Source organism: Crotalus tigris, unplaced genomic scaffold (genome assembly GCF_016545835.1).
Source record: "Crotalus tigris isolate CLP2741 ecotype Arizona unplaced genomic scaffold, ASM1654583v1 scf7180000017631.5181431, whole genome shotgun sequence".
NCBI classification, from domain to species: Eukaryota; Metazoa; Chordata; class Lepidosauria; order Squamata; family Viperidae; genus Crotalus; species Crotalus tigris.
The window spans coordinates 2,396,613-2,422,690 of NW_024096525.1; the positions used below are offsets into that span (position 1 = coordinate 2,396,613).

A 26,078-nucleotide genomic window follows, 5' to 3' on the forward strand; every position below is an offset into this window, starting at 1 on the left:
GATTTCTCTTGCTTGAGATGCAAAGCAGGACTTCAGGACATTGCCTGGAAGTTTTGCCCTGATAGCCACGAGGGTCAACTTCTCATTATAATTTCTCCTTTTCAAGCTTTTCTAGGCCTCTGTTTTTGTCTGGTTGACTGGCTTGCTCTTCTGCTCATCAACCAGCACTTCCTTCTGTTCTCTTGGCTGGATATTTTTCTCATTGGATTTTAAACCCTCCAGGTAGCAATGTGTTCCTATGTTCTTGGGATGATCTAAAGATAATGTAAGACATCCTGATGGACTCACTGGACAGCTTGCAGTAAATACACCTATCAGTGATTCTGTAAAATTGCTAGGAAACACAATCCACTCCTGTGACTGACTTTCCATTAATTATGCCTCAATTATGATGCTGAAATTATTTTTTATATATTTAGTATATCTTGCTTTTCATTCAGGAACTTCATTCACTCACACACTCCTATTTCCCCCCATAGTCTATTATATAAATTACCTGAGAGAGTATCTGGCCCAAATCTAATTCAGGCACAAAAACTTTTAAAGTAGCACATCAGCTTGTTGAATGTCCGAAAATGTTTAAAATCCATATGATAACAAAGAAGAGGTACCTTTTAAAACCAAATCTGCAAGTGAATTTCAGCAATGTGAATTAATATTTTAATTTCATTTTTCTAAAGAAGCAATACTATATATATTTTAGATTGTTTTCTAGGCAACTTTGTGATTTGTCAGCACTGCCTGACAAATTTTTAATTACTGGCTTATTTACTTAATTCCTCTGGTCTTTTCACACTAGACAGTCTGCTCAAAAGGGCACTGTCCCTTGCAGAAATGCTAGGATTGCAACTTCTCAAGTTCTCAATGCCCAGGGTGGAATTGATACCTTCAATTCTGGAGGCCAGTCGAGTTTCAGAAAAAGCACCCATTTCCTGCTCATCCAAAGTGTTTCTTATCTGAACGAAAGTTCAAGGTTGCAACTGTTTGCTCTACTAAGGCCAGTGCTTAAAACCACCTATGTTGTCTCCAGTCGTGTATTTTCCTATCATTTCCCTTTGGAAGTACATTGCGTTAGCCTACTCCAATAATAACAGGGATCTCATTCACCAGTTTACTAAATAAACTACAGTTGGCTGGATTCCCACAGTATGTCAAGGCATACAATAGTCTAGGGTTAAAGTCGACCAAGACGCAACCCAACCCCATGGTAGTTTATTTCATTGTGTGAATCCAATGAATGAATGTTCACTTTTGGATGGATGTACACAAGCCTATGCTTTAGATCGTTGCTCCCTGCAAACCATTGCCACCCAAATAAATCAGTAACCTTACTAGAAATGTGTGATTCCTCTCAATCACAATGATACATAATCCTATTAGCTTATTTCTAAAGTGACCTGCTTTTCCAAATACTTGCATTCACTTTGTGACTCAGTCTAGGAGTGGCTACTCCGGAGCAGCTCTCTTGGGCAGCCCAGTAAGTCCCTTCTGCCAGGAACCCCAACCTGTCATCTTCCTCCCTTCATCCCTTGGGGCTCTCGCCTTCTGTTACTCAAGGAGAGACCCAACCTAGAACTAAGGAAAAACTTCCTAACAGGAACATTAACCAGTGGAATGGCTTGCCTTCAGAAGTTGTGGAGGCTCCATCACTGGAGGCTTTTAAGAAGAGGCTGGACAGCCACTTGTCTGGAATGGTAGAGGGCACGGGTCTTCAAACGTGGCCCTTTTATGACTTGTGGACTTCAACTCCCAGAATTCCTCAGCCAGGAACCTGGGTTGGACTAGAAGACCTCCAAGGTCCCTTCCAGCTCTGTTGTGATTGGTTGAGGTTCTCCTTGAGCAGGGAGATGGACCAGAAGACCTCCAAGGTCCCTTCCAGCTCTGTTCTGATTGATTGAGGTTCTTCTTGAGCAGGGAGATGGACCAGAAGACATTCCAACTCTTCTTATTCTTTGATTCTGTAAGGCCCTCCTGCTTGAGCAGGGGGTTGGACTTGGAGACCTCCAAGGTCCCTTCCAGCTCTGTTCTGATTGATTGAGGTTCTCCTTGAGCAGGGAGATGGACCAGAAGACCTCCAAGGTCCCTTCCAGCTCTGTTCTGATTGGTTGAGGTTCTCCTTGAGCAGGGAGATGGACCAGAAGACCTCCAAGGTCCCTTCCAGCTCTGTTCTGATTGGTTGAGGTTCTCCTTGAGCAGGGAGATGGACCAGAAGACCTCCAAGGTCCCTTCCAGCTCTGTTCTGATTGATTGAGGTTCTCCTTGAGCAGGGAGATGGACTAGAAGACCTCCAAGGTCCCTTCCAGCTCTGTTCTGATTGGTTGATGAGCAGGGAGATGGACCAGAAGACCTCCAAGGTCCCTTCCAGCTCTGTTCTGATTGATTGAGGTTCTCCTTGAGCAGGGAGATGGACCAGAAGACCTCCAAGGTCCCTTCCAGCTCTGTTCTGATTGATTGAGGTTCTCCTTGAGCAGGGAGATGGACCAGAAGACATTCCAACTCTTCTTATTCTTTGATTCTGTAAGGCCCTCCTGCTTGAGCAGGGGGTTGGACTTGGAGACCTCCAAGGTCCCTTCCAGCTCTGTTCTGATTGATTGAGGTTCTCCTTGAGCAGGGAGATGGACCAGAAGACCTCCAAGGTCCCTTCCAGCTCTGTTCTGATTGGTTGAGGTTCTCCTTGAGCAGGGAGATGGACCAGAAGACCTCCAAGGTCCCTTCCAGCTCTGTTCTGATTGATTGAGGTTCTCCTTGAGCAGGGAGATGGACCAGAAGACCTCCTTCAATTGGTCCCTTGAGCAGGGAGATGGACCAGAGACCTCCAAGGTCCCTTCCAGCTCTGTTCTGATTGATTGAGGTTCTCCTTGAGCAGGGAGATGGACCAGAAGACCTCCAAGGTCCCTTCCAGCTCTGTTCTGATTGGTTGAGGTTCTCCTTGAGCAGGGAGATGGACCAGAAGACCTCCAAGGTCCCTTCCAGCTCTGTTCTGATTGGTTGAGGTTCTCCTTGAGCAGGGAGATGGACCAGAAGACCTCCAAGGTCCCTTCCAGCTCTGTTCTGATTGATTGAGGTTCTCCTTGAGCAGGGAGATGGACCAGAAGACATTCCAACTCTTCTTATTCTTTGATTCTGTAAGGCCCTCCTGCTTGAGCAGGGGGTTGGACTTGGAGACCTCCAAGGTCCCTTCCAGCTCTCTTCCGATCCATTTCACACACACACCCCGCCCCCTCACCTGCCAGCAGAAGTGGGCGGGGCGCCAGGCCGCCAGGTAATTCCCGCGCGCGGGCGGGCGGATGGGCGGGCGAGCAGCAGCGCTTCCAGCCGCCCCGCCCCGAGTCACCTGTGCGCGCAAAGGGCGACCCAGGAAGCCGCGCGAGGCCCCGAGAGAGGCAGAGAGCGAGCCTGCCCGCCCGCGACCCAGTTCAAGCAGGCGAGAGAAAGAGACGAAGAAAAAAAAAAGAGACCCCCGAAAGAAAGAAAGAACTAGAGAGAGAGAGAAAGAGAAAGAAAGAAGAAAGAAAGGGAAAGAAAGAAAGAAAGAAGGAAAGAAAGAGAGAGAGAAAGAAGAAAGAAAGAAAGAAAGAAAGAAAGAAAGAAAGAAAGAAAGAAAGAAAGAAAGAAAGAAAGAAAGAAAGAAAGAAAGAAAAAGCAAAGCTCCTTTTCGGAGTCCCAGCGCGAGCACCGGATGTGTTTGGATCAACGCCCGTCTGGTTTTCTCCCCTTTCCTGTGTAGAGAGCAAACTCCAGTTGCGTCTGGAAGCCGAACAAAGTTGGGGGCAAACTCGGCGCCGGTCGTCGGGAGTCGATTTTTATTTTCCCCCTTTTCTTTTTCGGTTGGATTCCCGTCCCGCATCGTTCGCCCCCCTCGCCTCCCCTCCCGTCGCCCTCCTCGGGAGGAGGGAGAAAGCGATTGACCGGTACATGAAGGCTCCCTAAAAGTCAAGGCAGGATGAACATTTATCGCCCACCTTCGGGGGCCAAAACGAAGGTCTCGCAGGCGGGCCTGAAATACAGCAGCAAGACGGAGGTGAGCGCTTACTTCCTGGTGGCTTTTGTTGGCAGGGGGGGAGGGAGGGGGTCCTGAGAAGGGTGGCTTTAAAAAAAAAATCGGGATTTTGTGTGTGTGTGTGTGTGTGTGTGTATGTGAGAGAGAGAGATCCCCCCCCCCTCCTTAACAGTTGGAAAGCGAACGATCTCCGAAAGGCTAAACCGGGATGGATCCTACCCGGAGTTTGATCCGCAAGTTTTTCTCTGCCGTCTCTTTGTTGGGCTGGCGGGTCTTTGGGGCTGGGAAGCAATCCTGCCCCCAAGAGGGATCCGAGCCCGGAAGAAAAATCTAAGCGGATCTCAGGCAGGCTTGGCCTGGTCCTTCTTTGTCGATCTGGCGTTTGGAGGGACTGAATTCCAGAGGGATTTAGGCTTTTGGTTGAAAGAAAGAAAGAGAGAGAGAGAGAGAGAGAGAGAGAGAGAGAGAGAGAGAGAGAGAGAAAGAAGAAGAAAAAGAAGAAGAAGAGGAAGAGGAAGAAGAAGAAGAGGAAGAAGAAGAAGAAAGAAGAAGAAGAAGAAGAAAGAAAGAAAGAAAGAAAGAAAGAAAGAAAGAAAGAAAGAAAGGAAGGAAGGAAGATCCGGGAAGCTGTGCTGCTCAGGTGTTCAGCTGATCTGCAGGGGCAGAAAGGTGTGCAAAGGTGAATTGTGGCCTCAGATTCTTTGAGAAGAAAGGTAGGAAAATGGAAAGGACAGCAGATCAAATCTCTGGGATAAACCAGCATAGAAAGAGGGGAGTAAAAAAGTTAATAACAGCTATCCTCGACTTACAACAGTTTATTTAGTGACCGTTCAAAGTTAGAACAGAACTGATCATGTCATCAAAATGTCGGTTGCAGATTTCAAGGGCGTGTGATCCTTTTTTTGCAACTTTCTGACAAGCCAAGTCAATGGGGGAGCCAGATTCACTGAACAACAGCGTCGCTAACTGAACGACGGCAGTGATCTGCTTAACAACTGTGGCAAAAAGGGTCGAAAAATGGGGCATAATATCTCACTTAGCAACAGAAAGTTTGGGCTCGACCATGGTTCGAGATTGTGTTAAAAACCAAAAAGAGAGATAAAGCAGATGGATAAGTAATAACACACAAAGATAAAAATAATAATAAATGCCTAAGTAAATCTATCATAATACCAAACACTCTTAACTAACAACTCCAATACTCATTGAGGTTGGTTTGAGGCCTAGGGCCTAGGCCATCATCCGATGGATTGACAGCAGGGACATTGAATGGTAGATTTCTGGAGAGACAGCGGTGGCCTACATCTGCTGAAACAGAACTTGGGGGTGGGAACTGTGCTCATCCGGGTTTCTCAAGGTTTTCCATCTAGAAGTGAAGTGAAAGTATTCATAGTGACCTAAAATACTCTGAAATTGAGCAATGATGATGGGGATGATGACATGTTGGTGGTTAAAGCCTTCAGCAGAGGGCAAAAAAAGGTGTCCTGAAACTGAAAATAATTTTGAGCTCTGGAATTTGTTTTGGAAATTAGAGTTATATTGCAGTATGGGCAGCCTGAAGGATGCCTACTCCTGGGATATTTCCAGAGTTATCTCATTTAATGGTGGGATTGTTTTGAGATTGAAGGTTGGCTACAGATTATTTAGGGTTCCTGTTAGGAAATACATAGCCTTGTTCTTCTTCCACTGCAAATGCAAATAACCTATTCTAATAGGTCACTTTCTTATTCCTGTTTTAACCCGTTGGTGGAGAAAGATTTTAAAAAAGTTGTTCCTGTTCCAAAACAGAGACAATTCAATGTACTGGGTGGGGTGGATAAACCTCAGCTTTGAGTTTCCTCAAAGATTTAATCTTAAGGTAATGAGCCCTTCTCACCAATGCAGTCAAGCAAAGAGTTGCCTCGTGCTCCATGGTCAAAACTGGAATGACATTGGATGGCCACTGGAAAGTTTATCTTCTTTTTCCCCATCCTGAGTAACTGGCAATACTTGTCTGGGCTCAGAAACCGAACCAGGATCTAGTTAGGTTCCTGTCCAAATGGGAGGTTGCTCTGAAATCCCCAGACTGTAGGCTAAACTGAGAACATCCTAGAAGAACATCCTAGAAGAAGCGACAGCAAGCCATTTCCTTGTTGCAGGAAAACAACATGGATGCACCGGGAGCTGAGTTCAATGTGACATAGACTTGATCTGAGAAGTGCGCTGACTGTAAATTCAAGATGTGAATTTTTGTCTTTCTTTCTGGTATTGTTCTGAAGTTGCTCAAAAAACGAACTGATTGCCTTTTGTTAAGGTCAGAGAGTTCCTTGTTTCATTGTAAGCAGATTTTCCAGTTGGAGTACTAGAGTGGAAGTTGAACATTTGCGCCTTGGTGGGTGAGGCTAGCAAAAAGGCTTCCTTAAGTTTAGAAGAAAAGTGTAGGTTTTCCTTAATTAACACTAATCTAGTTTCAAACTTTTAACAATTAAAAATGGCTGGGAGATGTAGCATGCAAAACAAATCTCTGCATTAGTGGACCTTAAAAAAAGAAAGTGTTGGTTTTTAGGTTTTTTTTTTTTAAATGTTCTAGGTGTTCACGTTGACCTACATTTTCTTTGTACCTTCTTAAATTCTTCTGTGGGGAAGAACATGTTTCTGGTGAACAATGAAGTCTTCTTGGCAGCATAGATAAGTGGTTTACCGTTGTCGTCTTCTGAGAGACAAGGTGTGGAGACTTCCTAATGTTCTCTCTTGCAAGAACTAACTGCTTGAACCATGTTTAGATTCCAAGCCCAGCAAAATTGGTTAGGTATTATCGATACACAAAGCCATCTCGGAACTCCTAGATTAGATCAGCCATTCCTATCTGATTGTGTGGGTTCTTGATGAATTATCCATTGTCTATGTAGGCTGGAAATCCCGTGGAAAGTTATCCCAGCATCTCTAGTTTCTGCCCATTTCTCTGCATGGCTGTCATGAAATAATGGCAGATTAAAAAATACCATGCAATAATAAAGGTAAATAAAAAATGTTATTTTGATTCTACAAGTAACAGGAAAAGCAAGAACCTTTTTCCTAAAAAGTTATTTTTGTATAATAGGTAGTTATCCATAGTCTATATCCACAATCTCTATACATTATACACAGTCTGTATATAGTATACAGTCATTATACATAGTCCTTTTTCTTGTGACAATAAGTTCCTATGCAATAGTTCGAATGCTAATTCCCTCTTCCCTCCCTCCCTCCCTCCTTCCCTCCCTTCCTTCCCATTCCCTTCCTTCCTTCCTTCCTTCCTCCCTTCCTTCCTTCTTTCCTCCCTTCCTTCCTTCTTACAATACAAGAAAGACCTTCCTCTCTAATAAATATGGAATTGCTACCAATAGCTTTTGTTTGCTGTCCAAATAAGCACCACGCTCCTTAAAGGGAGCTTGCAGCAGCAAATTTAATTGAAGTGATTTGCACTTATGCGTGTTTTGTCCAATGTGAGTTCTATGTAGTATGTGACTCAGACCTAAGAATCATATGTAGAACTGGCCTTTTTTCTCTCTTCATAGAAGGATATAAAATCTTTCTCTTTAAACAGATCCTTTCCTTTGTTCCTGTTTCATTCCTGACTGCTTTCATCATTTGTTTGGTCTATCTTGGCAAATGCAACAAGGGAATTAGCTTGTATATCTGTACAGCCTGATTCATTGGATGCATGTTTATATGGAGATGTTGCTAAAGCCAGAAAACCATTAATCGATTTACTGTGGTTAAAATGTTTTTAAATGCACTATTTTGGGGAAAACGTTTACAATTCACTTAACTGAATCTGAGGCTTGACTTATGCTGAAAAACTAAACCAAATCAGAACGCTCCTTGCTATGATGAGCAGAGATGGAAAAGAAATCTTGCAAAATTTTTTTTATGAAAGATGAAAGATTAATTCATAGCAGGGTCTAACTAATTTTCTACTTTGGTAGGGATGCCTTAGGCATTTGATTTTTGCAAATTTCCATTCAGAATTCTTTCTGACTAAAACTGTCAAGCTATCCAGTGGAGTATGTATATATATATATATTGCGGTAAGAACTTTAATCTGCAAATCAATTGAGGAACAAGATTAAGAGTCTGTCACTTTTAAAAATCAGTACAAAATATCAGTAAATAAGAATCGGGTTAGAAAACACTGCTTATACTTTGTCGGTGGAACTCCACCCTTGCAATTTGGATAGAAGAATAGAATATTCTTTACTGGCCATGTATGATTGGATTTTTCAATTTTAATGGTGTCTGAAGAACATGTCTCCATATTTATTGATAGGATTTGTGAGACCTGTTTTGCCTCCTAAGCAAAATCACCCCGAGTGCTCCATCTTCAGACAGATGATTTTCTTTCTTTCTTTCTTTCTTTCTTTCTTTCTTTCTTTCTTTCTTTCTTTCTTTCTTTCTTTCTTTCTTTCTTTCTTTCTTTTCTCTCTCTTTCCCTCCCTCCCTCCATCTTTCTCTCTCTCTCTCTTTTAATGAAAAAGTGGTCTTATAGATGAAAAGGTCCCAACTTTTGAAGATTTGTGCAGTTAAGTGTGTGCATAAAGAATTTTTTATAACATCAAAATACTGATCAGGAAGAGAGGAAAGGGAGCACTATTTGGGCACTGAGGGGAGCTAACCAATATAGTATTTACTAAAAATAAGATGAGTTCTTACACTTGGGTTTTCTATATATTGTGTCTTCCTGTTTCATGGAAGAGGAGACCTATAGTCTTTTAGTTGCTGAACCAGCAAGTCTCTGCAGCCCCAAACAGCATGGCCAGGAGTGAGAGATCATGAAAGGGTGTTCCACATTCAAATTCTACATCAATTTCCTAGAAATTAGACCAGTGTTTCTCAACCTCTGCAATTTTAAATTGAGTGGACTTCCATTCCCAGAATTCTGTCTCTCCAGGGAATCCTGGGCGGAATTCTAGGAGAGGAAGTCCATGCAACTTGAAGTTGCAAAAGACAAGATTAGACTGAGAGGGCAATACCAGTAGCAGTTAGACTTATATACCGCTTCACAATGCTTTACAGCCCTCCCTAAGTGGTTTACAGAATCAGCATCTTGCCCCCAACAATCTGGGTCCTCATTTTACTGACCTTGGAAGGATGGAAGGCTGAGCACTTGGACCATAGGCGCCATGAGTGGAACAGAGCTTTGAATCCAGGTCTCTCAGATCCAAAATTCTCATCCGTCATGGTGTTGAGCTATCTACACACAGTCGTTTTTTTTTAAATCTTGCCTCCAGCTAGGAGCAACATCTGAGAGAGCTGGAGATAGGAGAAACTTGACCTAAATTTTCTTTGATCTACCTCATCTGGACAGCCCGAGAGAGTGTAGCTCAAACTGAATTGCTCCCTGTCAAATGCACACCCAGAATATAAACAAGTAGCTCATATAATTGGTGTGCTTCAGGGTCTCACCAACTGTGATTTTTTAGATTGTATGTCTAATGTTGAGTTATTGTGATTGCAGAGAAAAATTGGGCTTTGCAAGTTTATTTGCAAAAGGAGAGAACCTGTTGCTATTGGTGAAGGATATGAAACTCTTACTCAGATGCTGGATAATGCAAAAGCTGTCACTCTTAGTTTAATCTTCTTTGCAATGTTGTGTGTTTGAATTTTGGAACCATCTATGGATAAAAAGTGTTCTCTACAAGCTTTGCAAGTAAATTCGGTCGGTTGCAGTCCGGAATAAATAGAACCATTTTAAATAAAGCAATGAATTTTGAAATAAAGAGGGTTTGGATTTGAATGAATAAGGTATTAGCAAACCCTTTTTATCTTTCTTGAATCAGGCAATGGAGAGAGAACATAATGTTTCATTTGAACATTTCCTGTAAACTTTCCACATTTTTAAAATTCCCCCGTTTTTAGTGTAGTATTCCTAGACTTTTTTTTTTAAAAGAACTTGCATTTAAATTTCCTTATTTGCTTGGTAATAAAGTGCCATTGAAAATCTGTGGGATTTCTCTGTTAAATAAATTGCTTTAAGATTAGACAAGGGGATTTGATGTGGGCTTTGTGTATTGCTTCTAATACAGATCTGGAAATTAGAACTTGTTGGACCAGAATCTACTGTAAATAAATGAGACATAAGATTTTTGAAGACCACACTGAACAAGGTGAATATGACATAGATACACTCACCAGGAAGCAAAAATTGGGTTTTGATTCTTTACTGAAAGATTTTCAGGGATAAATTTAGGATTGCAGCTATGTAATTGGATCAACTGGTTTTGTTCTACCTGCCAGGTTGTTGTAGCTGTTTTATATCTGTTGACAATCCCCAAGTCAATAATATAGTCATCTGTGTCAATATGTAAAAAATAACAGAGTTGGAAGGGACCTTGAAGGTCTTCTAGTCCAACCCCTTGCTCAGGCCGGAGACTCTATACCATTTCAGACAAGTGGCTGTCTAGTCTCATCTTAAAAGCCTCCAGTGTTAGAGCACCCACAACTTTTGAAGGCAAGCCATTCCACTGATTAATTGTTCTCACGGTCGGGAAATTTCTCCTTAATTCTAGGTTGGTTCTCTCTTTGATTAGTTTCCATCCATTGTTTCTTGTCTTGCCTCCTGGTGCTTTGGAAAATAGGTTGACCCCCTCTTCTTTGTGGCAGCCCGTCAAATATTGGAAGATTGCTATCATGTCTCCCCTAGTCCTTCTTTTCTCTAGACCAGCCAAACCCAAATCCTGCAACCGTTCTTCATATGTTTTAGTCTCCAGCCTTTAATAATCTTAGTTGCTCTTCTCTGCATTTTTCCCAAAGTCTCAATATCTTTTTTATATTGTGGTGGCCAAAACTGGATGCAGTATTCCAAGTCTGGTCTTACAAAGGCTTTATAAAGTGGTACTAATATTTCACGTGACCTTGATTTTATCCTTCTGTTAATGCAAACTAGGATTGCATAGGGTTACAAAAAAAATAGGAAGTAATTGGCAGAATCAATATCTGTCTTACCAAATGAGTTTGGGAAACAGTCATAAATAACTGCTGTTATTTAAAAAGAGGAAAAATTAAAATGAGGGTTTGAGGGACTCTTGTACTTATCCAGGGTTTATTCTGAATTAAACCTCCACCGTGCTAGTTAAGTCGCAGTTGGCTTATGTGCAGTTACAGCGAAAACTTAAAAGGGAATTCATGACAGAAATAAGATTTCCTGTTTCGGATCTCTCTTTCTCATATTTTCTCTGTGTCTTGACCAGCCCTGGTAAAGATTAACCAGAATCATCTTCCAACAGTCATTTTTTTATGGCAGCTAAATTACTTTTCATGATTTGCAGCTAGAGAAAGGCTGAAAGCAAACGACAAAGTCTGTTGTGTGACCTTGTGAGGTTTAAATTGTGGATTAGACAATTGGGCACTGATGTCTTTTTCTGTAGGCGCTTCCCCCTATTTTTGACACAAACACTGTTAACGTTGGAAATGTACACCGTGATCAATTGTTTGATTTTCAAATGTCTTCCTGCTAGAGACTCATAACAGTTTCTCTTTTTCTCTTCCTGGATGTTTGGATATTAATTGTAACTGAGGTTGTATCTTCCTTAACTGGGAATTTCTATTGGAGGGTGGCATTTTATGTTTCTGCAATGAGTACATGCCATTGAGATGAGCTCATAGGAATACTCACGCTTGGATGCCCAAAGTGGTTGATGACGTACATCAAGCATCACTTCTTTAGGATGAATGGGCAGTGGCTAGACCTGAAACTAGCTTTCTCCTAAGGTTGGTTTTCCTTTTGCCCTGGTTGATCTTCTTGCTAATTATCCCCTGTGGCTTTTGTGGGAGTAAAATCTTGAACTTCTGCTTTTCACCTGCTTCTCACCTGTCAGGTCAGCCTGAAATGTCCTGCATGCTTTTGTTTCTTCCTCCTTCCTCTCCTGTTTAAATGCAAAGCAACTGCATTTGAATAAGACCCAAGAATGTGTTTTGTGAATGTGGCATATTGTTTTTCTGAGGCTAGCTTGTGATTGGTCAGTTAAGGTTGCCCAAACTAGGACATCCCTTATATTCCCCCAAAAGGACCTTCTCACTTTATATGTGTTTGCCATTATTATTACTCTCTATTTCAAGATTCACAGTTGGCTAAGTATTTGGAAGTGCAGGAAGCAAACTCACCTGAAAAGTAGATGTGGCTTAAGGTTGACCTTTCCAACTATGGTGGTTTTATCTTTATTGGAGAGTTGAGTGATTAATATTCTTGCTTGGTGTTGCAAACTATATTTCTGTTGACACTTCCAGGTGAAAGGGGGAAAGTGCACCACTTAAAAATAAATACATTTCTGGAATTTTGATCAATCTGTAAGTGGTATTCTGTTTCTCCTTTAGAATCTATTCTAAGTTAAACCCACAAATATGTTCTACCTTTCCATGACTGCCAGTGAAAAGATATTCTGAAATCTGTTGGCACATGTGCATGCATGTATTTTGTTCAGCTTTCTTTAGTTATGCTTTTTCTATGATGGACAGCTGCATAAATCTAAGTATATGGATGTCCACCGTGATAACATGCATTGCAGCTTTGTTGTTAAAACGTTAAAATACAGTACATGTTAGTATTATCATGGCCGAAATCCTCTAGTTAAGGGATAATTGTTTGTAAAGGTGTTTTGCAACATTATTTTCTTTCTCCAATATTTTCTAGACCAGTGTCTCTGAACCTCAGCAATTTTAAGTTGTTTGGACTTCAGCTGCCAAAATTCCCCAGCCAGCCATTGTGACTGGAGAATACTGGGACTGAAGTTCAAACAGCTTAAAGTTGTTGAAATTGAAAAACATTGTTCTGATCATTGATGTGATTTTTCATATCCTATTTAGAAACCGGGATTTATTTACTGTTATAGCAGAGTTCAAACCACATTGTCTACAATTTAGTGTTTCTGGTTAGATTTTGGTGGATCAGGGGTTTTCAAACTTGGCCCTTTTATGACTTGTGGACTTCAACAGAATTCCTCAGCCAGACACGCTGACTGCGGAATTCTGGGAGTAGAAGTCCACAAGTCATAAAAGAGCCAAGTTTGAGGACCCCTGTGGTGGATGGTAGTAGCTATGTATTTTTAAACTTGTGTGGGTGTCTGAATGTTCTCAGCTATCCTTGACATCCTCATGAAGATGAGTAAAGAGGAAGAAAAGGATCTAGTGCCTGATGAAACCTTCTAAGTCTATCAATTTTGCTTTGCTGACCAACTAATCCATATATGGTCTAACTTCCACATGTTTTCACTGTGTTTAAATCAAGTGTTGAGTCATCAAATGAAGATATGGCCAAGCTGATCAAATGAAACCAGACTGCAAGTTACACAACAGCCATGTGGCAAGACTCGGTCTTGAAGAAGGAAGTCAGCTTCAGTAAATGATTACAAGTGGTTGGTTTCCTGAGTAGCTTTGCAAAACTGTTCTCTCGTAGCTGAAACCAATCTTACTAGTTTTTTGGGAGATCAAAAACGCACATACAGTATTCTGAGTTGTTTTTTTTCCATTAGATTTTATTCATCAGAGTTACCTTGAGGTAAGATGGGAGGCCTATACATTGTATAAATAAATTAAGATATTTTGAACAAAGAATCTTGAATACCTAGCTGATGAATGAAGATTAAAATAAGTGTGGAGGAAAGATTCATTAGTCCCAGTATTTTATAATTTATAGGAATTTATTTGAAGGTACAGGGTAAAATGTATTTCTAATATTAATTTAATTCTTTAGTTAGATTAGTAACAGTCTTCTGGCTGGGTTTCCTGCATCCATCTGATGACCAAGATCAAAGTAGGACATTTATGTCTCTTCAAGTTGCTAGAGACTAGCTTCTTTTTAGATTTTTTTAATGAGTATAAAAACTAATTAGACATCTTATTTGTGAAAGAAGATGATCAGAAATACAAGAACACTTCTAAAAATGGAAGAGATTAGAAAACCAATTCAGTGGTTTGGATTCAGTAAATGGATATGTTCATGAAGTCACTAACGGCTGAGCTGGATGTGAAGGACTACCTATATCCTGTTTTTTACATTTTTATAAATAAGGCAGGGAACATACTGTACTTTCTGGTGTATAAGACGACTTTCGCAAGCTTTAAAATTGGCACCGAAGTCGGGGGTCGTCTTATACGCCGAGTCGTCTTATATGCCGGAAATAACAGTAGTTTCCGGCATATAAGATGACTTTCTAGGCATGTGACTCAGCGCCAAAGAAGGGGGTCGTCTTACACGCCGGGTCGCCTTATACGCCAGAATATACGGTACCTCCTTCCTCCTGTCTTCCCCAGAATGAAAATCCTGTAAGGTGGGTCGGGCTGAGGAAGAGTGATTGGCCCGAAGTTGTCACCTGGTTTTCATGCCTAAAATGGGACTAGAACTCACAGTCTCCTAGTGAATGACCCAAAGTCACCCAGCTGGCTGGCTTACATGCCTAAGGTAGGACTAGAATTCACACTCTGCAGGTTTCTAATCTGGTACCTTCACCACTGGATCAAACTGGTTTCCTTTTTATTGTTTTTGTAGCTCCCAGTAATGGAGCCACAAGGATTTTTCCAATTTTAGGATAACAAGGCAATTACGTATCTTCGATTCTGGACTGAGGCAAGGAAGCAGAGTTATTCCCTGAGCTTGAATTATTGCAAAGTAATGGTTAAAATCTTCAATTCCATCCTCAGTTATGAAGACTGACTGGGCAATTTTGGGCCAGTCTTTCTCTCTCAGCTTCATCAACTTTAAAAGGTAGTTGTTTTGGTTGTTACTCCCTTGAAGGGGTTTATGGAAGAAGAGTGGGATATAATTCTAACCAATAAGGTGATGAGCATGATCATGCTTGAAGGAAAATAATCAACTTTGGCTATACTTTCTGTTTAAATAATTAGTTTTGTCAGCTGCGGTCAGAGATGAAAACTCTAGAAAAGCATCTGGCTACAATTGTTGTTTTTATACCATCTTTCTGTAGAGATTGTGAGAACTATTAGGTCAACAAGGGCCAGTTGCCTTCCATGACTTTGAAGAAAATGACCATAATACCAGTGGGGGAGAGTAGAAATCTAGAACAAACCCCCCAGAAATGGATACACATAAACCTGAATATATACACATATTTAAGCCCTACCTTAGCTATGAAAATCAGACTTTCACCAGGAGCCGAGAGTTCTAGGCTTGCCTTAACCACGAAAGATGGCTGGGTGACTTTGGGTCAGTCATTCTCATCCCAATCCACCTCACAGGATTGATGTTGTCAGGAAACTAGAAGTAGGAAGGTGTGATGGATACGTTCACCGCTTTGAGTTATTTATAAAAATAATCAAGGCAGGATTCAAGTAAACAAATCAACAAAAATAAATATAGCTCCTATTGTCTTCTATAGCTCCATATGTGGCTAGAATGTTTGAGATTGGTTAGCAATGAATGAAACGTGAACAAATTACTTTTTATAACCGATTGCAGTTTGGAGTGGAATTTAATGGGCTCAAAACACAGGGAAAATGTGTGTTCGGAGGAAGATTTCAAGCAGCTGTGAGAAAATTCAAGTCACTGAGAAATGGAGTGATCTGGCTATGCAGTAGGAGATTTGACCCCTTCCTCAGTTACTAGATTATTTCCCTGACAGGTAGAGTTAACGAGTCACGTCCACCCACCTTTATCAGGTCAAAAGAAAAGACACTGGTGGTTGAATGTAACTGGTGAGACAAATTATCTCCCATCCCTGGTTTGTTTGCCTCTAAGGTAGCATCCACCTGTCTGAGATGGAAAGTAAGGAGGTATTTTCTGGGATCCATCCTACCCTTCCCTCACTGTCATTTCTATTTTCTTTGGGAAGGTAGTTTACTCCCCTTAGAGTTTCCATTATTGAAAACATTGAAAGAAAAATCTTCATCAGGGTCCAGTCCGAGCCGGGAATAAACAAAATGGAGACTGCTTTAGAAAGAAGGTTGTAGTTTAGCGAAGAGCAGCTCCAGACAGAAATTTGGCTCTGGGAAAACTGACCACATATTGCTGGGAGTGGTGGGTTTTTATCCCTTCTTGGCCTTTTGGGTTTGGAGTTGTCTCCTGTGGTTTTGTATTTCCTGTGTCATGTACTTTGATCTGAGGTTCAGAGCATCTTCTTTTGGTATTCTGATGGTAGGGGGTTAATCCTATTATGTCCTAAAGGTCATGTCTTTAGAGTTTGGGTGGGGTATGTAGATTTTAGGGGTCTTTGTCTTTCTAATCTCATCAGCTTCTAGCTTCCTGGCTCCAATTTTTCTGAATAGGATTATAATATGCATTTCTACAGACCTGGCCTCTGCCTGGGGCTATTAAGAAAACGAGGCCTGCTTTTCTGCCTTTAAGAGCCTTTGGGGAAATATAATATTCTGCCTTTTAATATTCCCAAAATATTTCTTTCCCAAAGGGGGGGGATGCTATCCTCCTACAAAAGGTTACAGGAAGAAGCAGGTTGTTAGTTCAAGGTGGGTTGGTGCCCTGAGAACAAAAGGAAATAAATGCCTCTCCTTTTCCTTCCTGAGACTGAAGAAAGTTTTATAGCGGGGTTTCTATCACCTTGGAGTTCTTGCTGCCAGGAGTGTAACACAGGTGTGGCCCAGTTGAGACAACCTGTTTTGGCTGGATCGACTCTCAGATGTAAGAGCGGTGTTGGGTTGGGCCAGAGAGAAAAGACTGTTCCTGAAACTCCTCGGTGAGTGTGCAAGCAATACTCAAATGTCCCTGCAGTTTCTGGGAATGAGTGTGCATGTTCTCCAACTGTGTATTCAGAGTTTCTGTGTGCTAGAACAGCATTTCCCAACCCACATCACGGTAATTGTAGTCCAACACATTTTTATTTATCTATTTATTTCCGTCCTGCCTTTATTATTTTTACAAAGAACTAAAGGTCGTGAACATTTCCACCACATCTTCCTTCCTTCCTCTCTCTCCCTCCCTCCTATTTTACTCCATAACAACAATCTTGTGAGGTGGCCTGGGCTGAGACAGACTGGCCCAAGGTCACAGAAACTGGAAAAGGTTGACAAAGGGCCGGCTTTAAGGAATTTCTCCGTGTTTGATTCTTGGTTAAGCGGTTTGGATTGTGGTCTCTTCAGATTGAGTGTGATTGTTGAAGAAAAATCCGAGTCTCCAGTTCAAATTCTGCCACTTGACCTGAATGTAACGTGGCTAGCTGTTGTTCTCCCCCTGCGCTTTTCATTTTCAGATACAGAGCTACAGAGTTGTGATTTTTTCGTGTGTTGTTTTTTTTTTTTTTGATGGGAAAGTTTTGAGTTTAGACCTGAAATGCGCAATATTTTCCTGCATGGGTGTCAAAAGGTTATTCCGGCATCTCTTTTTAAGTCTTCCAGTAATCCATGGGCTTTTATTTGCTCCTGCATTTTTATAACATGTCAATAAGAAGAAGCTGTTGCGCAGTAGCAATTATGTTCCTCTGCAGTCTGTGTTGGAATCAAATATTGAGATAACCTTTGCATGTGTACTGTTGCTGAGAGAAGGGTTGGTAGGCATTATAATTCAGAGGGTTGCTGGCAAGTGGTGAAAATTCTTGATTTTGTTTGGGGGGGGAGCAGGTGGACGGGCTGAGGAGCAGAGGTGTCTCTTGACCAGGGTTGACCAGTCCTGCTCCCCTTGAGCACTTAAATAAATGTGCAAAAGCGTCGCATGTCATTCTGTGGGGTGGAGAGAAAGAAATGGTGTTGTGTCTATCCATCTGTCTGCTCGCCTGCTTTGCTTTTTACAGCCACAAATGTGACTGAGAGCTGGTTGGCAGTGTGGCGCAGAGCAATTTAAACTCAAGTCGATTAATCCCAGGGGCTTAAAGCAAAGAAAGAGAAAGGGAAAAAAAAAATATGAGCGAGCAAAATCCAACAGAGCAAAACCTAATTAGAAGTAAGAGATTGAGAGTAAGGAAGAAAGTAAGAGAGAATAAATAAAGCATTGAACCCTGTTGAATCCCGCTTGGGTTTTTGTCTTGCTTTAAGAGCCTCAACAATCAAGGGACCCAAATGTTAGACTAGATCAGCCTGTCCTGAATCCAGCATGGTGTCCTTCTAGGGCTAGGCCATTGTTCACACCTGGTGCCTCTACCTGCTATGACTGATTGCCTTAAGGATGGCAGGGCTAAGTCTTTATGGATGGAAAGGATGCCTTGTTGGTGCAAACTTAGTAGGCAGAGTCCGTCCTAAACCAAGACAGAAAGAATGATCTCAGTACCAACAGAAGTGAGCATTTGCAGCTCAGAATCGAACTGTGGGGTCCTTGGTGCTTTCTGAGCTTGGTCGTTTTCTTGCAGACATTTCATTATCCAGCTAGGTAACATCATCAGTGTTAGAAGGGTTTATGGAGTGGAGAATAATGGGAGGAGGAAGAAGAGATTGTGGGGTCCTTGATGCTCTCTGATCTTGGTTGTTTTCTTACAGACATTTCATTACCCAACTAAGTAACATTATCACTGATAGAAGGGGGGAGGGAGATTTGGGGGGAAGGAGGAGGAGGAGGAGGAACAATATGGGGTCCTTGATGTTGTCTGAGCTTGGTTGTTTTCTTACAGACATTTCATTACACAACCAGGTAACATTATCAGTGATAGAAGAGTGTGAGGTTTGGGGGAGGAGGAGGAGGAGGAGGGGGAACAATATGGGGTCCTTGGTGCTGTCTGAGCTTGGCTGTTTTCTTGCAGACATTTCATTACCCAGCTAGGCAACATCAGTGCTAGCACGACGATGTTATCTAGCTGGGTAATGAAACATCTGCAAGGAAGCAGTCAAGCTCAGAGAATTGTCTTGGACAACAAATTTTGAGAAATTGGACTCAGAAGCTGGAGAAAACTGAATAAGATGAGGCTGCTTTGCACTGAGGCCTTGTTCTATTATCAGTCTGCAGAAATATTCCGCTATCAGTTGGAACTGGGGTCACTTCAAGCAGAAACGGATCGTGCAACATTTGACAGGGGAGAAGAGTCCAATGTTGACCCTGCTGTAATTCATTTGGATGAGAAAATATCCACGGGGTACTTGGGGACAGGGATTTTGGATGTGCTTGGAATGCAGCCTGATCATCTAAACTTGTCTTACTCTAGGACATGAAGGGCCTTGAGGAAGGGGTGGAATTCCTCCCCACCATGAACTCCAAGAAGCTTGAGAAGCGTGGTCCAAAACGTTGGGTGGTGGTGGTCATCATAGTATCCACCTGCCTGCTCCTTTCTCTGCTGGTTGGGCTGCTGGTTTGGCACTTCAAATGTAAGTTGTGCGGGGTTCGCCTTGCACTCCAAACTAAAAATAGTTATGAATGATAATATGTTAAGGTAGAACAACTAATACACTACTTAATATCCTACGACCGATTTAACCAGCTTTACATCTAAATAAATCGGCTTCCTCTGTGGGTTTAGTCATCTATAAAATAGAACTACTGAGATTCTAATCCTGATGCATATATTTAGGGCGAGATTTTACGTTTGTCTTCCAGATGGGTTTCAGTTGCAATACTCAAGAAGAACAAGGTGAAAGGGTGGAGGGGATGACACTTTCCAAATAACTTGTTTGTTCCAGACACTCTGGGTTGCTAGCAGAAAGTATCCTGTCCCACATTTTTTGCTGATTCTGACCTCTGTCCTCCCTTGGCTGCTTTCAGACAGGGCCGTCCTTGAGCACAAGTCATACAACGGCCGCATGAGATTGATAGGCACTCAGTTCATCGATGCTTATGAGAGATCCAGTTCTCCTGAATTCGCCAAAATGGCGAAGACTGCAAAGAAGATGGTAAGAACTAAAAGCAGTATGACCAACGGCAGCAACGGATCCTTTGTGTTGGATGTCATGGGTTTAGATTAAAGCAGCTTCTCTCACCACCTATTGGCTCCAAATGTATTGCAATGTTAATTCCCAGAATTTTTAGCTGTGCAGTCTTTGGAATTCTGGAAGTTACAGGTCAGGCCTATTTGAGATGACACTGAAGAGAAAATGGACACTATTTAAAGTCTCCTGATCGCAAGAAATTACTTGCTTGCGAGGAAGGTTGAACTCATCAATTGTCCTGCAAGGAGGGGTCTTCTGCTGATGTCTAGCTGGCATTACAGTCAGTCCTTGCTCACCAACCATAATTGGGACCTGGAACTCCATCAACTAAGCAACATGGTTGTAAGGCCCAATTTCATGCAACAGACACTAAACCACTCAAGTTACCTGGTGGGGTTCATACATGACACAAATCATGTAATGTGGTTTATTGGATTTTGGCTTAGCATGTTGACATGGATCCAGCCATCCCAATTTAGCAATAGCAATAACACTTAGACTTATATATCGCTTCACAGTGCTTTACAACCCTCTCTAAGCAGTTTACAGAATCAGCCTATTGCCCCCAATCATCTGGGTCCTCATTTTACCGATTTTGGAAGGATGAAAAGCTGAGTCAACCTTGAGCCAGTCAGGATCGAACTCTTGACAGTGAGCAGTGAATTAGCCTGCAATACTGCATTCTAACCACTGCGCCACCACAGCTCTGAATGACTGTAGTCCAATCCCATCGTTTGTTCAGGAAAACAAAGACTGTTAACAAAGGCATTAAGGATCCTGCAATAAAACAAAGAAGCTAGAATCCCAACAGATGAATAAGTAAGACATTGACAAATAACGGTACAGGCTGTGAGAAAAATGAGCCCGGATGGAATAGTTAGACTGATTTTTAAGCTGAATTTAATAGAAATGTATCCACTCTTGTACTTGTTTTCAATGCAGCCATTTTTTATCTTTAGCTCTTGGACATCTATGCAAATAATTCGGACGTTGGTCCTTTCCACAAAGAGTCAAAAATACAAGCATTCAGGTACGTAACTCATGAAACATCAGAGCACTTTGGTCTAATGGTTATGATATCAGGCTAGAAGCCAGGAAACAATAAGTTGTAATCCCTATTTAGGCATGAAAGGTGGATGGGTACTTTGGGCCAATCCCCAGGAGGCTGTGAGTTCTAGTCCCACCTTAGGCACAAAAGATGGCTGAGTGACCATGAGTTTTAGTTTTACTTAGACATGAAAGCCAGCTGGGTGGTTTTGGGTGATTTGGGGCCAATCATCAGGAGATGGTGAGTTCTAGTCCCGCCTTTAGGCATGAAAGCTGGTCAGCTGGGTGACTTTGGGTCATTCACTAGGAGATGTGAATTGTAGTCCTGCCTTAGCCATGAAAGTCACTCTCTCTCAGCCCAACCCATTCTCATAGGATGGTTGAAAGGAAAATAGGAGGAGGAGAAAAGAATATTACATATGTTGCCAAGTTTGAAAAATTTTTTTTTTAGACCTTGAAGCCATTGATCATAGTGGAATGTTCTATTACAGCAGTGATTCTCAACCTGTGGGTCGGGCCCCCGTTTGGGGTCGAACGACCATTTCACGAGGGTCGCCAAACAACGCAGTCCGCCATTTTTCCCCCCCTTTTCCTTAGCTGTGCTATTCCCTTTTATTCTATTGGCTTTTGAAAGCCAATAGAATAGACTCTCTTGAACAGAGTTTAATTCTATTGGCTTTCAAAAGCCAATAGGAATTGTCCAGGCTGTCTCTGCCCTGCTGAGCCCGCCAAAAGTCCCATTCTGCAAACGGTGCTGCACCAGTTGAGTAGTCGTCGACTTACGACCGGTTGAGTAGTCCTTGACTTACGACCAGTTGGGGGGTCACGGCATTAAAAAGGTTGAGAACCACTGTATTACAGCTACTATTTTTTTTCGGCAACCCCAATTATTTAGGCTGGATTCTAACCTATCTGTCGTTTTTTTTTCCCCTTCTCACAGTGAAGGCAGTGTTATTGCTTACTTCTTGTCCACGTTCAGTGTGCCTCATTACAAGATCGATACTCTTGATAACGCCATGGCAAATTTCCAGATTTTAAAACTAGAGGGGATGGGAAAAGCGCGCAAGCCGCAACTTCGAATTGAGTCTCTTGTTGCTTTTCGTAAGTCTCTCTCTCTCTTTTTTTTTTTGTTTGCCTTTTCCTACACAGATTCCCTCATCTGTCTAGCTTGGTGGAATATTTGCACTAGACCCCAGGGAAGGTTGAACTTTGGGGTGTGTCAAAGCAAAGAAAATGTTTAAAAGGCAACCTTAGTAGAAAAAAATAGCAGAATAAATCTAATACTTATGAAGATATGTCCCAGGATAATATTGCAGGATCCAGTCTGGGTCAGTCACTGGGACCAGAAATTTAGTCTTCCAAACTTTTGGACTCAGATTGAGCCCATCCTGAGGGAACTTCTCTCTACCAGAATGTGGTAACTAATCTAATATTCCCATTTCTAATGTCAATCTGGAGGACTTGAAACTCAACCATTTTTTTTCTATTTTGCATAAGTAGAGTTGGGCCTGACTGGCTGGGGAATGCTCAGCAAACGCATGGCAAAGGAGAGATTAATCTTAAGAGCCAGCGCCATCATGAGGAAGGGAGAGGCAGTTGCTTTGGGTTGCCAAGGGATGGTCAGAGGTCATAAAAGATGCTAAAGAACAGAGATACGTGTACAACAGGGGTGTCAAACTCAATTTCATTGAGGGCTGCGTCAGCATTGTGGTTGCCCTTGGGGGGCGGGGGGGTTTAGCCAGGTTGGGTGTGGCCTACTGGGTGGGCATGGCCAGCTCTACATTGTTCGCATCAAGGATGCCTATGGGGGCCTGGGCAGGAGTGGGACAGATCTGAGGGTCTCTGGCAGAAGTGGGTGGGACCAGGGCAAGTGCCAAGGCATGGTCCATTTCTTCATAGCTTACAAAGGGTGACACCCAGCATGACCCAGGGGGCGGAGCCAACATGGCAGGGGCTGGTTCCTCACTGTTTCTAGACGGCCTTGTGGAGCTAAGACTGAATGTGTTTCAGCATAGATGGCCACCACAAAATTGGACATTGGCTCCCGGTTGTCCGGCCTGGGCCAGGGCCAAGGCAGTGGGGACCGTTCCCTCACTGTTTCCAGGAAGGCTTCGCGGGCCACATGAAACCACTTCGCGGGCCGCATCCAGCCCCCGGGCCTTGTGTTTGACATATCTGGTGTACAACATGACTCGCTACTAATTGTCTCCAGTATAATCTTGTAACTTCCAGTGCAGCAGATAAGATCTCATTGCAAGCTTTTTAATCGTAAGGCCCTTGACTTACGATTGCTTGTTTAGTGACCTTTTGCAGTTATGATGGACCTACCGGGTGGCTATTTACAACCCAGATTCAAAATTGAGATAGTTGCTCCCCAGGCCACATGACTGAATTTCTGGCACTTGGCAACCAGGCTGCATTTATGACCATTTGTAGCATCCTGAAGTCATATGTCTGTTTTTTTCTTTTTACCATGGTTTTGTTTCTGGTTTTCGGCATATCCGCACCCATAGCAAACTGTGGATTCGTTTAACAGCTGTGACGTTCACTTAATGACTCCTGCAAAAAAAGTCATAAAACGGAGTTGGTCATACAACTGGCCCATTTTATGGCTGTCATAATTACAACCGTGATGGGCAGGCTCCATTATGATTATAAGTCAAGGATTTCCTATAAGATGTATAAATCCCATCATTCCTTCTACAGCACCAGCCTGACGTGGTTGAAAAGAAGTCCACAAGAACTTGGAATGTTCTTGCAATCCCCAGAAAGTTCCATCCCATAATAATGAATTTTGCACACAATATCATATACATTTGTCCAGCGGTGCAACGGCCTAAAGGTGAAGATATTTGCTTCCCACTTGGAAGGTTGAGAGTTCAGTCCTAGGCAGTGGCAGATGTTTCTCTACCAGGGACCAAAGAGAAAATATCTGTTGTGAACTCTGTGTAGGTGTCAGGAAGGGCATCCAGCCAGTAAATGCTCAACTCCATTCAATCACCCCCAACTCCACCCCGAATAAGGGGATTAAAGAGTTATAAAAAGAAAAAGAAACCATATAAATTTGTCTCAGGCTTTCAAAATGTTTTTGACTAGCTCATTTACTAGATTGATCTCATCTATTAAAGACATCAGTGTCTGTTAATGGAAAGCAACCTTGGATGATTTTTAGGAAAGTCCCACAATCAAGATATTGGTTGCACTTAGTCCAATTTTGAGCATCCATTTCTGTGAAAAGCTTTTGGCTGTATTTCACCCAAAACAATTGTGTTGGTAGTTTCCCTTTTATGAATTCAGGTTGTCTGCGATTGCCTTACGTTGAAGGTGCAAAATTAAATACCTCATTATGTTTTAACTTGCAGCTACTGATGAGGATATCATTAAAGCAGCCCGAGTCAGTAAGTAAAATTTGATTTTTATTTTGTTGTTGTTTTTAGTTGCAATAATAATAAATTATGGGATATTTGAATAATTGGAGATTGTTATTGTTTGGGGTAAATTGGAATATTGATATTGGTAGGAAAAAGCATATTGAAGCTGCAATCCTATCGTTACTTATGTGGGATAAAGGCTGTTGAATTCAGTTGGACATAGAACATAGAACAACAGAGTTGGAAGGGAGTTGGGTTAGATGACTTCCAAGTCCCTTCCAACTCCCCAAGGGACTTGGAGGTCATCTAGTCCAGTGGTTCTCAACCTTTTTAATGCCGTGACCCCCCAACCGGTCGTGAGTCGAGGACTACTCAACTGGTGCAGCACCGTTTGCAGAATGGGACTTTTGGCGGGCTCAGCAGGGCAGAGACAGCCTGGACAATTCCTATTGGCTTTTGAAAGCCAATAGAATTAGACTCTATTCAAGAGAGTCTATTCTATTGGCTTTCAAAAGCCAATAGAATAAAAGGGAGTAGCACAGCTAAGGAAAAGGCGAAAAAAATGGCGGACTGCGTTGTTTGGCGACCCCCGTGAAATGGTCGTTCGACCCCAAATGGGGTCCCGACCCACAGGTTGAGAACCACTGATCTAGTCCAACTCCCTGCTCTAGCAGGAGACCATATATATTTCAGACAAGTAGCTGTCCACTCTCCTCTTGAAGCCTCCAGTCATGGGGCACCCATAACTTCTGAAGGCAAGCTGTTCCACTGACTGATTGTTCTCACCGTTAGGAAATTTCTCCTTAGTTCTAGGTTGCTTTTCTCCTTGATTAGTTTCCATCTGCCGAACAGACAAGCATTCAAAAAGTTATTACAAAACCTGAACGAAAGCATTGTGACTAGAACCAAGACTGATGCAAAAGGAATAAGGTGGAAGAATGACTTAAAATACTTTCTTGAAACTGGACACATTAGAAGCAAGATAATGTTGACTGAGACCATTCACCCCACCCCAGCCCTCATGGCTAATGAGGGACTTTCAGGCAGATTGCGGTTTTCTCTTTGCTTCTGAAATGGTGTTTTCCAACGTATTTACATTAAATTTTGATCAAGACTTAGACATCTCTGCTATCTGCAGTTCAACAAAAAGTGCAATGTTAGTGCTTTTATTCTAGGAAAGGTCTCCCTTTTCTTTCATTTTCTGGCCTGGTTCTTAGCAAACAAAACATATGCCTCTATGCCCTCAACAGGTTAGGAGAATGTGTACGCCCTTCCTTTTGTGAGATCTTTGTTGCTCAAACTGTTGTCAAGATTTGACAGCCATATTCATTAAACATGACATTATAATCTCTCAGAGAAGTATATCGTTCTTCACCAAACAAGCGAAGGAACATGAAATTTTGCCTAGGCAGGCCTTAAAAATCACTCAGAGGACACTGTCAATGCTACTAATATTGAATATTCTTGCTTTGACAAAATATGCTGAACTGTCTGGTACTTTTAGAGTTAATTCAGAGGAGAATGAGGGAGGAGGGGAAAAGTCTGCTGAAAGAGGACAGAAGAGAACCTTTGCCCTTCAAACTAATTGGAGAACGTAAATCATAACAACAGAATAAGGGAGGGGAAATGCTAGCAAAAATAACTGCTCTGTGGGTGGAAATTTCAGATCACCGTGGGGACATTTTGACACAAATAAAAAAGACTTTTTAGGATAAGATGCCTGGAAGTTCTTTGAAGTGTTTCATTAGTCGGAACCATGACAGACACATTCCTTGCTTTGCATATTTGTCATTAACTACTCAGTAATTGCACTATTTGGGGTGATGTACAAATTCATTAAAAGCTGTCACTGAAAAGCTATTTGACTGTATTAAAACATTCAAAGTAATGACTCG

The 26,078-nt window shown here is 42.1% G+C and overlaps 1 protein-coding gene across 2 annotated transcripts in view; it reads left to right on the plus strand.

Annotated features, from left to right (window-relative positions):
- The first annotated feature begins 3,327 nt into the window (after positions 1 to 3,327).
- ST14 (ST14 transmembrane serine protease matriptase) overlaps positions 3,328 to 26,078 on the plus strand; it is a 39,797-nt gene continuing 17,046 nt past the window's right edge. The window contains exons 1-6 of one of the 2 annotated variants that reach the window (XM_039334530.1): positions 3,328 to 4,021; positions 19,048 to 19,207; positions 19,602 to 19,729; positions 20,725 to 20,795; positions 21,753 to 21,913; positions 24,175 to 24,210. In XM_039334530.1, coding sequence (XP_039190464.1) covers positions 3,944 to 4,021; positions 19,048 to 19,207; positions 19,602 to 19,729; positions 20,725 to 20,795; positions 21,753 to 21,913; positions 24,175 to 24,210 — 634 coding nt within the window. In that variant the 5' untranslated portion in view covers positions 3,328 to 3,943. The remainder of the gene's footprint in view (positions 4,022 to 19,047; positions 19,208 to 19,601; positions 19,730 to 20,724; positions 20,796 to 21,752; positions 21,914 to 24,174; positions 24,211 to 26,078) is intronic. The other variant, XM_039334531.1, reaches the window with a different exon arrangement.